Below are 15357 nucleotides of genomic sequence, written 5' to 3'. Positions count from 1 at the left end.
GGCGTCATCAGCACCTGCACGGTCTCCAGTGCAGACGCAGAACAGGGGAGGTTGGCGGGGTCAGCGAAACCATCTCTCCCTCCCTCCCTTCCCCCTGTCTAGTGGCACTAATTGGTCTAACGCCTCTGTTATTTTAGTCACACACACTGATCCTGGATTGTCACACTGCCCTGCTGGGCTGTAGGTCCATTCATTCTCTAATCCCTGCTTCTCACAGGAGCCACATAATTTTGACTCTTCCTTGGGCCCCTCTTTGGCAGCAAACAGCAGCCCTGAGCTTGGACAAGGCTCTGATTAAGCCAACCCTCTTTTCTCCCCTCTTGAGTACAGCTTCCTCCCCTTCCCCTCCAGCCCAAGCTGTTTCATTCACGCAAGTCCCAGACCACAAAGCACCGAAGGACAAGCCCCAGCACAGAGCCACACAGGCATTAAAAATATGTTTATCTTTAATGATCCAAGATTCTGCAAGACACACTGATACCCAGAATTGGGTGGAAATACAGCATCTCAGCGGTGCTGCTGACAGCCTGGGGGATGCTGGCCTGAGACCCCTGAGGTGGAGTCAATTTCAACCTCATGGGGCGCCTCAGTGCCCTCTATCTCCATGGAAACCAGTCTAGCACTGGGATGAGGCCCTAGGGAGCCCACAGGAGCATCTCTGAGAGGTATTTCCCATTAAAAACAAACAACCACAGGTTCCCTCCCCCAACCCAAAGCTACTGCCCAGCTTCCCACTCCACCCGCCAAGATAGAGGAAATGGAGTGACCACAAAAGGACAAACAAAAGCTACTGTGCCTCCTGCTGGGGATGAAAAAACAAAGGAGGGGGGAGGGTGGCAAGGTGGCTGGGACAAACGGGAGTGCCATGATTGCCAGAGGACTGGGTGCGACCCAACCCAACAGGACCTCTGTTACAGTGGGGCCACTACTGTTTGGCGCATAGAAAATGGCAGGTCTTCAAGGCTGCTTCCTCCCCTTCTAGAGCTGCCCGAGGTTTAGATCAAAAGGGTTGAGGCCCAGGAAGGCTCTACAACCCCAGGAAGCAGTCACACCCACCACCAGACAATGCTACCTGCATCCTGACGTGGTGTCAGAGATGTGGGGTCCACGTGCCCCCCTTCCCGGCCTGCGGGATGGTCAGAGGTTTGGGCTGGGGAGAACTCCAGGGAAGACCAGGAGAGGGTAGGGGGAGGAGACAAGAAAATCTCCAACTTGGCATCAAAACAGAGCAAGTTCAAAGAAACAAAATCTCGATTTATATAGCAGCTGCTCCTGGCCAGCTCACAACAGTGGGCCCCCTGCCTCTCAGGGTCGGCCCAATAAAAAGTTGGGCAAAGCAGAGGCATGGCCGCCCTCAGGGCACTGCGTGGAACTCAGAAAAGTGAGTCTACAGGATACAGGAAGGAATGGCAGAGCCGAAGCCCTGCTGCCCTCTGACACATCCTCCACTGGCCCCATGTGCCCTGGGCCCTGACCTCAAACGTGCTGTAGGAGCTGCATCCTTCAGGCTGAGTCCCGGCAGGGGAGACAGTTCCCAGGAAGGGCTCCGGGGAGGGAATTCCAAAAAGTGTCCCAGAAGGCCCCAACTGAGCTCTTCAGAGGAGGCCACCAACCTCATGGCCAGGCTCAGGGAACGACAGGGCATTCGGCAGGGGTGGGCATCCTCAGGCGCTGTGCGTCTGGATGAAGGAGAGGACGTCCTCCTTGGACAGCTTGTCTGGGTCCTGGGGCTTCTGGGAGTCATGCACACGGATGCCATCCCCCCACTCCCAGAAGAGCCGGCCATAGTAGCAGATGCTGGGGAGGAGAAGGGAGGTCAGAGGGCTGTACCCACGTGGAGCAGGTCCAAGAGCTCACCACCCACCCTGGCACCCGTGACTTCGGGGATGGGTGTTCTTAAGAGTGTGTGTGTGTGCGCTGGGGGCGGGGGGGGGGAGGGCAGGTCTCACTAATTGACTCCAATTGAGAGTCTCCCCTCTGGCAGCCAAATGTACCTAGTAGGCTCTGCTCCTCCCTGCCTTCCAGAACCAGCTTTTCTCAACACACAGCTTCTGCTGCTGCTAATTGCATCCTACTGGATCCTTTAATTACTGATATTCCTGGTTTATCTGTCTCTGCTGCTCTAATAGAACAGTATTAGTGTGGTGACACACTGGTGTCAGTGGCTAATTACAGGCACATCAGGGCTACTGGCTGCTGTCGAAACCTATGACCAACAATCCGGCAACACACTGGGTCCGAAGGCAAGACTGTGGACCTCAGCATTAGCCCACGCCCCGGCCAGGGTCGGGCCCTTCACACCCAGGACCCTCAACCAGCATGGCCATACCCTCATGGGAAGCCCCTGCATGGGCAGCAGTCAGTCTCAGGACCCGGTGTGCCCCGAGAGGTCAGGCTGGCATTCTAGCAGGAGTATCTGGGGCTGCAGGGGGCAGGCCTGAAAGAAGGCTACTTACTGAAATGGAGCAATGGCATCTGAAGGGAGGTCAAAGGTAGAGTTCTTGGTTTTCTTGTTGTAGAAGAACTTCCTCTTGAAGCTTTTGCTGAATCCCATAGTCCATGGCTCTGACAGGAGGAAAGGGGGAAGAAGCCCAGAAAGGACACAAAATACCCATGGGGGATAGGTCAGGCCAATGAAGGGCACGCCTTCCTTCACGCCCGTTCCTCCACTCCCCTCCCCCCAAGACAGCAGTGGAGAACAGCCTGTGAGGACACAGCCTTCATCACCCGCCCAAAGGGACTCCAGGAAGACGACTAAGATAATTCTCAACAACCCTCCCCAGTCCCGCCAACCTGCTACCAGGGCAACATCTCTCAGGCCCTGGCAGAGGGAGTAGGAGTCTGTTGGCCAGAGGGCACTAAGGAAAAAGGATTCTACAGGTGATACGAATGGCCAAGCTTGACTTTCTGGATCTGCTGTTGCCCACCGGGAAGGCCCTTCTCCTGCCATGAGGACACCACGCATGCATATACAAGTTGGGCTCCCCTCTCTCCAGCCCCAGCCCAACCCCCAGGATCCACCGAAGAACAGAAGCTCAGGGAACACAGTCGCCCTCAACATACACCTCAAAGAAATGCCCACCTCAGTAGGGAGCCCTTAGCTCTGGCTCAAGTAGGGTCTGGGCCAGTTGCCCTGGCTGAGGGAGTGGGGTTAGGGAACAGTGGCTCATCACCCACCATTCACTGTCCTGACGATGTAGAGGCCAGTGGGCACAAAGTGCCGGTCGTCCCGCCCTGTATAGCTGAGCTTTGGTGTGCCACTGGAGCCCTTGATGATCTTCATTTCTAACCTTGATTTTCCAGAGTAGGCATGCAAACAGGAAGCGTGAGCGTGTGTGAGAGAGAGAGAGAAAGCCCTAACGTTAGTCTCTGGCTAATGTCAAAATCAGCCAACCAACCACAGTACTTTACCTCAGTTCAACATGAGAAACTGAGGCAGAGACTTGAGTTGCTCCAGGCCACACAGCAAGTGAGAGCGGTGCTGGGTTTAGAACTCAGGCTCTGAACTCCCAACTAAGCAATAGAGTCAGGGAAGTGACACACGCCCCTGCTATGTTGCTGCTGTTTGCGGGGTGTCAGGGTGACACCGGTAAGGGTAAGATCTGAGACTACGAGTGCCACTGGCTCTTCAGTTCACCACCCATGGCATCAGTGTGGCTACCAAAGAGTTAATTCGGGAGCACTGAGACCCAGCCCAGCTCCAGTGGCCACAGGGGCACACCCAGGATGAGACCCTCAGATCTGAGCGCCCTGCACACCGCTAAGATTATGAGGAAGCAGTTACGCCCCCTCTACCCCTCCAGGCTCAATCTCTCTGTCAGCACCAGAAGCTGGGACTTACAGTGTTTCAAGCAGCTTGCTGCTCTGCCCCTAGCAGGGACAATCGTAACTGTTACAGCATCAACAAGCCAGCTGGTATTTCTGCCTGATGCACACACCCCTCGTAACTGTTACGGCATCAGGGAGCCCGTATTTCTGCCTGACGCACACCCGCCCTGCTCCCCTCCTGACACTGCTGAATCAGCTCTCAGCTGGGGGGCCCTTGGCTGCGGATGAGCCACGCAGGCAAAGGAGGTGGGGGGGGTAGAGGCAGCCACCAGGGCAACTCACCGCCGCACCCCTAACCCACCTCGACAGAAAAAGAGAACGAATCCTGGACACTGCCATGCCCCCCACCCCAACTCTTCTCAAATCCTGAGCTACCCTGGCTGAGTCACTCACCTGACAAAAATCTTCTCCATCTCCTCCAGCCTGTATACCTCCTTCACCCTGTGGACAGACGGACAGAGAGCTGACAAAGGATTCCTGGTGGGACACTTGTCTGGGCAGCAGCTGCTAGGCAGGAGGCTGTGCCTATCCTCACCTTCTGCCTCAGGCCCTGCACCACCCAACCCACCAAGAATGAGGACCCCTAGCCTGTCACTGCCGTCCTCCACAGACAAGCCCTAGGTTTCAGAGCTGCCAAGCACCCCCTGGAGCCTGCCCCAGGGCACCCGGGGAGTGCAGCTATGGTTCAGGAAGTCAGGAGGGGAAAAGAGGAAGGTCTGGCAGACGAAGATGTCCCTGTCAGCATTCCCATCCTGGGTCACCATCACCATCTCTAGAGGCCAGAACACCAAGGGCCAGGCTCTTGCCCAGGTCTGTCTACATGGATTTTAGGCCTTCCTGTAACAGAGTTGCTTCCAAATCGTCCTAATAGGCCTACTACCATTAGGGGTGAGGAGACACCCCTACCCAGGATACAGGGCTCCTGTTTGATGCCCAGCCCTCCACCTCTGGGGGCCCCTCAACACGCCTTTGGAACTGCTACTGAGTAAGGTGCCCAGAAACCAAGCAACCAAACCACCACAAGCAACAGAGGCAGGACCCCTGGAAGCTGCTTCTCAGGACCTGGCAGACAGGACATTTTAAAGTGCAAGAAGAAATTACTTTTAGACTTTCAGAAGACTTCTAAAAGTGCATTCCCACTGTTGGATTTAATCCTATGTAAATTTGTATTAAAAAGAATAATGAAAATGATTTTGATAAAATGTAAATAGATACCTCAGTCTCTAGTCACATTAAGCCCCAAAGATAACCTCAGACCTCAGCCCAGACTGGAAAAGTCTGTTCCATCTGTCTGCTCCCTGACTGTTACCCTCTCAAGGCCTAGAACTTTTTTTTTTTTAATTTTTATTTATTTACTTATTTATTTATGGCGGTGTTGGTTCTTCGTTTCTGTGCGAGGGCTTTCTCTAGTTGTGGCAAGTGGGGGCCGCTCTTCATCGCGGTGCGCGGGCCTCTCACTATCGCGGCCTCTCTCGTTACGGAGCACAGGCTCCAGACGCGCAAGCTCAGTAATTGTGGCTCACGGGCCCAGCTGCTCCGCGGCATGTAGGAACTTCCCAGACCAGGGCTCAAACCCGTGTCCCCTGCACTGGCAGGCAGATTCTCAACCACTGCGCCACCAGGGAAGCCCCAAGAACTTTTACGTTACCTAACGTGGCAACAAACCATGGCCTTCTTTCCATGCACCAAGGATCCCATTACCTCAAACCAACCTTTTCTTTTTCATGTTCAAAAACTCCCATTCCCTCACACCCTTTTCTTACCTGAAAAAAATGAAAAGGCCGGGATTGATATGCTAATGATACTCAAGCATGAATGTGTGGCTCACAAGGTGTGTTAGTGCTCTCAGAAGCACGTGTGTCTTAAATGAGGATGCCTTAACCCTGAGGAACGAACCTCTCCTGTGGAGGTTGGCCCACTGTGACAGGCAGGATGGGGGATACTCTGGGGCAAAGGAGTCACCTACCCAGCACCCCCCAAGCAAATCACTCAATGGCAGTCTGATCTCTAATGCCAGCCTGGCCTGGTCTCCTCCACTGAGCCCTCCCACCCCTCACAGGACAGGGAGGCAGGCACTGGCCAGAAAGAAGCAATGGGAGAGGAGGATTTGGGGGGAGAGATGATATGCTCACCTGATGGGATTCATGTCAGGCCGACTGGGCTTGGAAACAGCTTTCACAAATTTCTCAGCAAGCTGAATCCTACAATCCAAACAGAGTCTCTCAGAGGCAAGTAAGGGTATCCTTACAGCACCCACACCCCCAGGGCATTGTCATGGCACCAGTGGGAGTACACTCCTGAATCTGCAGCAAAACTGCTCCAAGAGGCAGCACTCATGTCTCCCAGGAAGCCCACCCTTGCCCTTCTCCAGTGATGTCATGATCGCCCTCTCCCCCACTCTGGATTCTGACCTCTACTTTCAATACATCTTGGTTGGTTTTCCTGAAGTGTAACTTCGGCTGTGCTCAGTCACCTCCACCAGAACTTCAAGCATCATCTTTATTCTGTACGTCGGCTCCTTCACCCCAAACCACAGATACCACAGTACACCCACTCAGATGAACCAACTTAGGAGTGACTTCAGCACCATGGCGGTGTAAGACGTCTCTCCTTTTTGTACCCCCCTTTTAAACAACTGATTAGGCATCTATCCATGAACAAAAGTACCTCTGTGGGAGTTGTGGGATCCAGATAAACTGACTTAAGTGGGACCACCAAGAACAGAACACATTCTTCAGAGGAGAAGACCCTCCCTCTTCCCCATAAGGCCACCCTCTTGCTCAACCTTAAAACAAACGTCACCTCTGATCTGAACAGCTGAGGCAAAATGGAGTGTGCTAGTATGTATGAAATCAAGGCCCAAGTCCTGGTAACCAGGAGTGCCAACACCAACTTCTCACCCTGCCCTTGGAACCAGCTAGTGGGTAGAAGAGGGAAACTCTAAGGATGCTCTTAAGCAGAGAAAGCCTGGGTGAGGGCCAAGCCACAGAGGCTGCCGCCACAGAGCTGCCCTGGCCCGCCCGGCCCACCTTCCCGCCCCCAGGGCCCAGCTCAGACCGTTGGTTAAAGTGCTGCTCCCGCACGTCGCTGCCATTCAGCACAAGGACATCGAGGATGTGGATGGCACTAATCTTCCGCTGGGCCTTCCCCTAGAAGGACAAGTACACTGCCCACCCTGCCAGGCATTGGCCTGGGGCTCACTCCGCCCACTGTGGCACGCTGGCCTCTGTTCTACGTATAGCCGGGGGAAGGGAAGGGCTCTAAACACAGGATCTTCCTCTCACCTCCCTCCCAGTTGATTCTCAGCACCAGACTGGCCCATGCTTCTGAGCAGACAGAGCCCTGAGGTGATGGGTGATGAGCCCCCTTGAATCTCAAACCCAGTGAGGCTGCCGCCATGGTGCTCCAGCAGGACCTGGCTTCCCACTCTGGCCAACTGTTCCCTCTGACTGTTCTGAAAGTTATCTGTATGGCTGTAATACCCAAAGCTCACGGGAAATAGAAGGTTGCTTCTTTCCCAAGGACTCCTTGGTCAATAACAATCAGCAGCTAAAAAATATGCAGCAGGTTCACCAGGGCCTTTTCTACACAGAGATGATCAAGATCTCCTAAACATAAGGAGACTGTGGTCCTTCCTACCTGAATATGCCATGGCTTAGAGCAACTACTCGAGGAGGAGGAATAATTACAAAGCATTCGCCAGGCCCTGGGCCCCGTCAGGCACCACATACACGTAACCCAGTTAACTCAGGGGGCATGGGGGCGAAGGGACAGGCCCAGCTGTTCCCCAGTTCCCCAGATGGCAGAGCCATACACGTGAGCAGAACCGCCTCTAACCTCCCCTTTCAGCTCATGGACAATCTCCACAGAGAGCAGAGTGTCCCGGGGTAGCTCTGTCTTCAGGTCCAGCTTGACCCAGCGGTCTGACTGGCGGCCATCCCATGTGTAGATCTGAGACTTCTATGGGCAGAGAGAAAGGGCCAGGTCAGGCAGACAAAGACATTGAGCGGTGAGAAGCTCAGCTCTCAAAAGGGCTTTTAGTTGGTGGCTACAAGCTGATGGGGCCGGGAAATGCCAGAAGAAAAGGTCTCGGAGAGATCAGTCAGTTATCCTTCGTACACTATAATGACAGTGCTGTCCTCCACTGCCTCAGTGGAAGAGGAGAGCTCTGACTCTGTCCCGCTGGGAGGGAACAGGCTCAGGGCACCATTCAAGAGGCCTGAGTTCATGATCAGAGGCCCTCAAGAAAGATCCAGCTTGGTGTATGTCTGAAGCAGGTTTGGTGAAGGGTCCAGAGAGCAGAGCAGAGAGAAAGTAAAAAGAGAAAAAGATAAAGTGTGAGAGGACACAGAGAAAGTAAGTGAGGAAGAAGAGGTAAAACTATAAAGACAACTCGGAGTGGAAAGAAAGAGCAATGAGGACTTTACCTAATTAAGACATAGAACTGCCAAGGTTTTCCCTCACCTCATTTTAGACAGGGGATGACATGGGATAGTGGTGGTGTTGCAAAGAAATAGCTGCATGGGCTCAAGCCAGCTTAGCCTACTGACCATCCTACTAGCCTAGGAAGCTCCACATTCCAAGAAAGGAGGCAGTGTTCCCTTTAGCGATGCATGGAGGTGAATAAGCAAATACATGGATAAATGAAAGACAGAAGGAATGAATGAATGATACTTGGCTAACTCAGAGGAAGAAAGGAAGTGAAGTTTCAAGAAATACCTTCCCTGCGGTCAAAGCTCCAGCTCCTTGGTGCCAAGAGAACGTGCACCAAGTGTGGCAGGCAGCTGTCCAGATTCCCCCAGACAGACAGCAAGCTTCCACCACCCAAGCTGGGTAGGAAGCCAGCTGCAGACTTACCCCCAGGCCGATGAGGAACTTCTGCTCACTGCCAGACACCATGCAGCGGTAGTCGAGCACTGGGCGGATCTTCTCCAGGGTTTTGGAAGTAAGCAGCGTGGGCTTATAGCTGAAGATGTCGATCTCAGTGCCCTGCAGCCCCGGGTCAGAGAAAACACGGCTGGGTTGGGGGAAGGGACAGGCGCTCAGTACGGGTGCCTGGGGGTGGGGGGTGGGGCAGGGGGTTAGGGCAGGCTGTGGGAGGGGAGGGACAGGAAGCCCTTGCTGTCTGAAACATGTCCCCTGCTCTACCTAGCCATGCACTAACTGGGATCTAATTCTGTCTGCTTGGAGTGCTCCTTTAGGACCTATTAGGAGAGCCTGGGAAAGGAAAGAACACCGAGCCCCCGAGTACAGATCGATTTACCAGAGCTATAAGGAAATGTCACCAGAATATAAAAGCCTCCCCTTCACTAAAACTGAAGGCAAAGACTTGCAAGCAGTTGGTTTGACAGCAGTTAAGTAATCTCTCTACCCATTCAGAAAAATTTACACATGCTATTTTTTTTTTGAGGCCATCCTGAACCTCATTCTCCAGTCCCTAACCCTACAAAACCAGCACAATGGCCCATGATCTGGGCCAGATTTAAATAAAGCCCAGGGAAAAGCTGGAAGTCAGGTGGTAGGAAAACGTAGGGCAGAAGAATTCTGAGGACCACTCACCAGAAACAGAACAGGGAGCCTAAGTTTAGGCCAGCTCCACTGTGAGCTCTCCTGGCAGCCCCTCCTGGCCCTCTGACCAGCTCCCCAGCCTAAGATCATCCCATACTTCATGTCTCCCCTGCAGGCACACTCACAGGACCCTAAACTTGCCAGGGAGTGAGAGCCAGCACCACCCTTTGGGCAGCGGGAATGCTGAACAGAACATATCTCAGGCCAAGAATCTTCAGGCAGCCTGATGGGCTCCCAGGGAACTCAACACCCTACACCAAAAGTTCCCATCTGTGGTGGCCTCAGCCCAGCCCCTGGGAACCCATGTGGTACCTGCACAAGCCCTCTGGAGGCCAGGCATCTGGGGGTCTCAGTGATACTACATCTAATTAGGCCTCTCTAACTTTTTATATTCACCAGATACCAAGCTTACCTGGATTAGCTCGAAGAACTTAGATTTTGGGTCTGTGGAAGAAGGAGCAACTCTAGCCTGGTCTGGGATCTAAAACAAGACAGCAAAGAGCTTTGGTTTTCAAACACACTTTTGACCAAGGCTGTGTGTGAGTCTACGCAGGCAAGGGCATAGGCTCAGGCTGGGCAAGAGGAAATGGCACACAACAAAGGAAGCTGGAAGGGGGGTGGCGGGGGAGTGGAGGTGGCTAATTCAGTCACTGCTCCCTTTCAGGCCCTGTGGTAGCACACCCCAAAGGCCACTTACCTTTCTCTGGGGCTCTCTGTGGTCAGTGTTGCTACCCAGGGCCACCAGCAGGAAAATGAGGCCTGTTTACCCACCACCCTTGTCCATTCTAACCAGCCTGCAGGGCTAAACGAGCAGTGAAAGGGCCAAGGAGGTTACTCCCAACAATGCTGAGACATCCAACTCTGGAGTGCTGTGAGGGTAGGCAGACCTTTTCATTGGGGCAGGGGCAGGGAACCCTAAGGTGACTGGGTCTGGAGTCAGTCCCATTCTTCTTTAAAGTTTCCCTGCCCTGGAGCAAAAACGGGCTGGGGAGACACTCACCCCCCAAAGCCGGAGGCACTCTTTCCGGATCTCTGCCTGCCGAGGCTCACTCAGGGTCCTGGGAAAATGAAGCCAGTAAATGACTAAAACCTCAAAGACACACAAGGAGTGTGCCTCCTGCGCACCCATCAGAACCCCAGAGAGAGGACGTCCGTGTGAATGAACGTGTACATGCACATGCGAGGCCAAGTTGCCATTACCCAGGGCGCTTATAAGACTCCCATGCCTCTGCCTCTTGGAGATGGGAGCTCAGATGTACACAAAATGAGATGACCTCCTTGTCCCACCACAAAGGGAAGGGAGGAGACCCTCCTGACCACCCTGGATGTCAGGGTCCCCACACACCCTTCTTCCATTTACCCATCGGCACATGCTGGCTCCTCTGACAAAGGCCACATTGAGTCCATCCCGGTGGATGTCACCACGTCCCAGAAAGCTGAATTAGCTTATGCTCACCCCCTACCAGAGGTTTTCCTTGACCAGTCCTACATCTCCTCTCTTGATCACTCTTTACTCTGTGTCCCCTGAACATTAGATACTCTACGCATGCTATGCCATTCTACATCCTCTGATGCACTGTTAACAACTTTCCTGTATCCTTTTCCTGGGTTACTCTTGTCTGTCCAAAGACAACATAATCTTTGAGGGCAAGGTTCATGCCATATGCTTCTTTGGCATCCTTCACAGACTACAGCAAAGTATGAGATAGAAAAAGTAGGTATTTTTAAATGTTTGTGTAAATGAAATAAACAAAGAGCTCAGGAGGAGGAACAAAACATAAAGATCTTCCCTTGAAATAGGTGAATTCTGGAAAGGGGCAACACTCACGTGTCTTGAACAAAGGCATGGATTTTGGCCAGAGCTTTGATCTGCAGACTACAATGGCTAGAAGAAAAAAAATGATTTTATCTCAGAAGGATTACCAGAAAAGACAGCCAACAGACATCAGGACAGAGAAGTTTAGCCAAAGCAGTGGCCATCTAAGTTTGAGGGAGGGGCTAGAGAGTTAAAAGAGAAACCCCTCGACCATACCCTTAAGGTACTTGATGAAGGCTTAGGGTAAAGCAGAAGAACTGAGTCAAACCCTCCAGACACTCAGATCCCAAGTCCAGCTAAAAGGAAGGTTCTGATAGCATCCTTAAAAATTTGAAAGTAGTAGTGAACTGATTCTTTTATTTTTTTAAAGAATCTTAGTTTTGCAGGATCTTAGTTCCCCAACCAGGGATCGAAACTGTGCCCCCTGCAGTGGAAGCGTGGAATCCTAACCACTGGACCACCAGGGAATTCTCTGAACTGATTCTAAATAAAGCAACAACAGAGCGCAGACCCAGTTCAACTACACACTAAACTGACTTACCTGCACTAACAGCCGCCCTTTCTACTTTAGGCTCCATGACTCTTTTAGACACAACGTCTGGCTTTTAATTTTAAAAGTGAGACGTGATAAAGCAAGAAAATGTGACCCACTGACAAGATGGAAAACAGTCCAATAGAACAAGACCCAGAGGTGATCCAAATGTTGGAATTATCAGACAGGACCTTTAAAATAACTGTGAAAAACATGTTAAAGGATCTAGTGGAAAAGGTGTAACATGCATAAAAGTGGAGAATATTGGCAGAGATATAAAAACTGTATTTTGGGGACTTCCCTGATGGTGCAGTGGTTAAGACTCCATGCTCCCAATGCAGGGGGCCCAGGTTTGATCCCTGGCCAAGGAACTAGATCCCACATGCATGCGCAACTAAGAGTTTGCATGCCACAACTCAGGAGCCCGCATGCCGCAACTAAGGAGGCCACCTGCCGCAACTAAGGAGGCCATGAGTCGCAACTAAGACCCGGCACAACCAAATAAATTAATTAATTAAATTAAATAAATAATAAAAACTGTACTTTTAAAAAGCAAATAAAAACTCTAGAAATGAAAAATGATATTAGCAATATTTTTTTTACTTATTTAATTTACTGACGTACAGTTGATTTACATTATGTTAGGTGCAGGTGTACAACATAGTGATTCAAAATTTTAATATATTACACTCTATTTAAAGTTATAAAATATTGGCTATATATCCCTGTAGCTTATATATTTTACACATAGTAGTTTGTACCTGTTAATCCCCTACCCCTATCTTGCCCCTCCCCTCCTCCCTCTCCCCACTGGCAACCACTAGTTTGTTCTCTAAATCTGTGAGTCTGTTTTATTGTTCATTCATTTATTTTTTAGATTCCACATATAAGTGATAACATACAGTATTTGTCTTTCTCTGACTGATTGCACTAAGGTCCATCACTCTAGGTTCATCCATATTGTTGCAAATGGCAGAATTTCATTCTTTTTATGACTAAGTAATAAATATTCCATTGTGTGTGTGTGTATCTATCTATCTATCTATCTATCTATCTATCTATATATATCTCACATCTTCTTTATCCATTCAGCTGTTGATGGACACTTAGGTTGCTTCCATATCTTGGCTGTTATAAATAATGCTGCTATGAACAGTGGGATGCAATCTTTTCAAATTAGTGTTTGTTTTCTCCATATATATACCCAGGAGTGGAATTGCTGGATCACATGCTGGATCAGTTTTTTGAGGAACCTCCACACTGTTTTCCACAGTAGCTGCACCAATTTACATTCTCACCAACAGTGTAGTAGGGTTTCCTTTTCTCCACATCCTCACCAGCATATGTTGTTTGATGATGGCCATTCTGACAAGTGCAAGGTGATCTCATTTGATTTGCATTTCTCTGATTATTAGTGATACTGAGCACCTTTTCATATGCCTGTTGGCCATCTGTATGTCTTCCTTGGGAAAATGTCTATTCAGGTCTTCTGCCCATTTTTTTAATTGGATGGTTTGTTTTTAATGATATTTGAATTATATGAACTGTTTCCATATTTTGGATATTAACCTTTTATCACTCATATCGTTTGCAAATATTTTCTCCCATTCGGTAGGTTGTCTTTTCATTTTGTTGGTTTCCTTTGCTGTGCAAAAGCTTTTAAGTTTAATTAGGTCGAATTTCTTTATTTTTGTTTCCTTTGCCTTAGGACCTGATTCCCCCCAGAATTTCTATACTTTATGTCAAAGAGTGTGCTGCCCTTGTTTTCTTCTAGTTTTATGGTTTCCGGTCTTACATGGGTCTTTAATCCATTTTGAGTTTATTTTTGTATATGGTGTGAGAAAACGTTCTAATTTCATTCTCTTACATGTAGCTGACCAGTTTTCCCAGCACCACTTATTGAAGAGACTGTCTTTCCTCCATTGTATATTCTTGTATATTCTTGCTTTGTCATAGATTAATTGACAAAATATAAAGGGAAAATCTAGAAAGCAGTCAGAGAAAAAAGGACACATGACATACAGAGAAACAATGATAAGAATAATGGCTGACTTCTCATCAAGAACAAGAAAGGCAGAGAATAGTGGAACAATATCTTTAAAGTGCTGAAAGAAAAATGCCTCAAATTCTAAATTCAATGAAAATATCCTTTGAAAGAGAAATAAATGTATTTTCAAAAGACAAAAGCTGAGGGAATTACTCTCCAGCAGACTTGCACTAAAAAAGTAATTCTAAAAGAAATTCTTTAGGCTTAGGGAAATATTCCATTTATGTATATACCACATTTTCTTTATCCATTCACCTGTCAATGGACATTTAGGTTGTTTCCAAATCTTGGTTATTGTGAATAATGCTGCAGTGAACATTGGTGTGGGGGAGGGGGGGCTCATATCTTTTTGTGATCCTAATTTCAGTTCTTTTGGATAAATACTCAGAAGTAGAATTGCTGGATCATATGGTAGTTGTTTTTTTCTTTATTGCACTGACTAGTTCCTCCAGTATAATATTGAATTGAAGTGGTGAAAACAGACATCTTCGCCTTATTCTTGATTTTAAGTATAAAGTATTTAACCATTAAGTATGATGTTAGAGCTGTAGGCAGGTTTCTTGTAGATGTCCTTTATCAGATTGACAAAGTTTTCTTCTATTCCTAGTTTGCTGAGAGTTTTTAATCATGAATGGATGTTTAATTTTGTCAAATAGTCTTTCTGTATCTATAAAAATTATTATATTATTTTTCTTCTTTATTCCTTTAATACAGTGAAGTACAATGAATGACTTTCAAGGTATACAGATCTTGCATTTTTAGATAAACTCCAGCTGGTCACGAGTATCACTCATATATATTGCTAAATTTGATTTACTAACATTTTATTAAGGATTTTTATGTCTATGTTCATGAGGGGTATTAATCTATAAATCTGTAGTCTCTTGAAGTTTTTGTCTTGTTTAAATATCTATATATTTAAATGCTATAAATTTCCCTTTATTAATCCCTTTTTAATTCCTTTAAATATATATATATATATAAAGGAATATATATATTTATCTAGTCATCTGTCAATGGACATTAAAAGGCATATAAATTGGAAAGGAAAGCATAAAATTATTTATTTGCAGAAGACATGGTTATATATGTAAAAAATCTTAATGAATCTACCAAACTACTAGAACTAATAAGTAAATTAAGCATTCACACAAAATACGTAGTCATATACAAAAATCAATTGTATTTCCATATACTAGCAATGAACAATTAGAAAAGGAAATTTTTAAAACACCATTTACAATAGCATCCAAACCCATAAAATTCTTAGAAATAAATTTAACAAAAGATGTATAATACCTCTATACTGAAAACTATAAAACTGCTGAGAAACATTAAAGAACCTAAATAAATGGTTATTTTTTGGTTCATGTATGGGGAGATTCAATATTGTTAAGATGTCAATTCTCCCCCAAACTGACCTATAAATTTAATGTAATCTCCATCAAAAATCCAGCAGGCCTACTGTAGAAATTGAAAAGCTGATTCTAAAATTTATATGGAAATGCAAAACAAGACAAAAAAAAACACCTGGACTAGCCAACACAATCTTGAAAAAGAAGAACA

The 15357-nt window shown here is 48.2% G+C and overlaps 1 protein-coding gene across 2 annotated transcripts in view; it reads right to left on the bottom strand.

Moving 5' to 3' along the window:
* Positions 1-428: 428 nt before the first annotated feature.
* Positions 429-15357, bottom strand: part of CMTR1 (cap methyltransferase 1) — a 57853-nt gene continuing 42924 nt past the window's right edge. For both annotated transcript variants that reach the window (XM_068557544.1, XM_068557543.1), the window contains exons 14-24: positions 11225-11281; positions 10397-10454; positions 9809-9877; positions 8686-8817; positions 7666-7788; positions 6886-6977; positions 5961-6029; positions 4222-4269; positions 3178-3290; positions 2457-2565; positions 429-1797 (exon numbers count right to left, since the gene is read on the bottom strand). In XM_068557544.1, coding sequence (XP_068413645.1) covers positions 1665-1797; positions 2457-2565; positions 3178-3290; positions 4222-4269; positions 5961-6029; positions 6886-6977; positions 7666-7788; positions 8686-8817; positions 9809-9877; positions 10397-10454; positions 11225-11281 — 1003 coding nt within the window. In that variant the 3' untranslated portion in view covers positions 429-1664. The remainder of the gene's footprint in view (positions 1798-2456; positions 2566-3177; positions 3291-4221; positions 4270-5960; positions 6030-6885; positions 6978-7665; positions 7789-8685; positions 8818-9808; positions 9878-10396; positions 10455-11224; positions 11282-15357) is intronic.

This window comes from Eschrichtius robustus, chromosome 12 (assembly GCF_028021215.1).
Source record: "Eschrichtius robustus isolate mEscRob2 chromosome 12, mEscRob2.pri, whole genome shotgun sequence".
Lineage (NCBI taxonomy): Eukaryota > Metazoa > Chordata > Mammalia > Artiodactyla > Eschrichtiidae > Eschrichtius > Eschrichtius robustus.
Note: the sequence above shows the minus strand (reverse complement) of the source record. Positions and strands in the feature narration are given on the sequence as shown.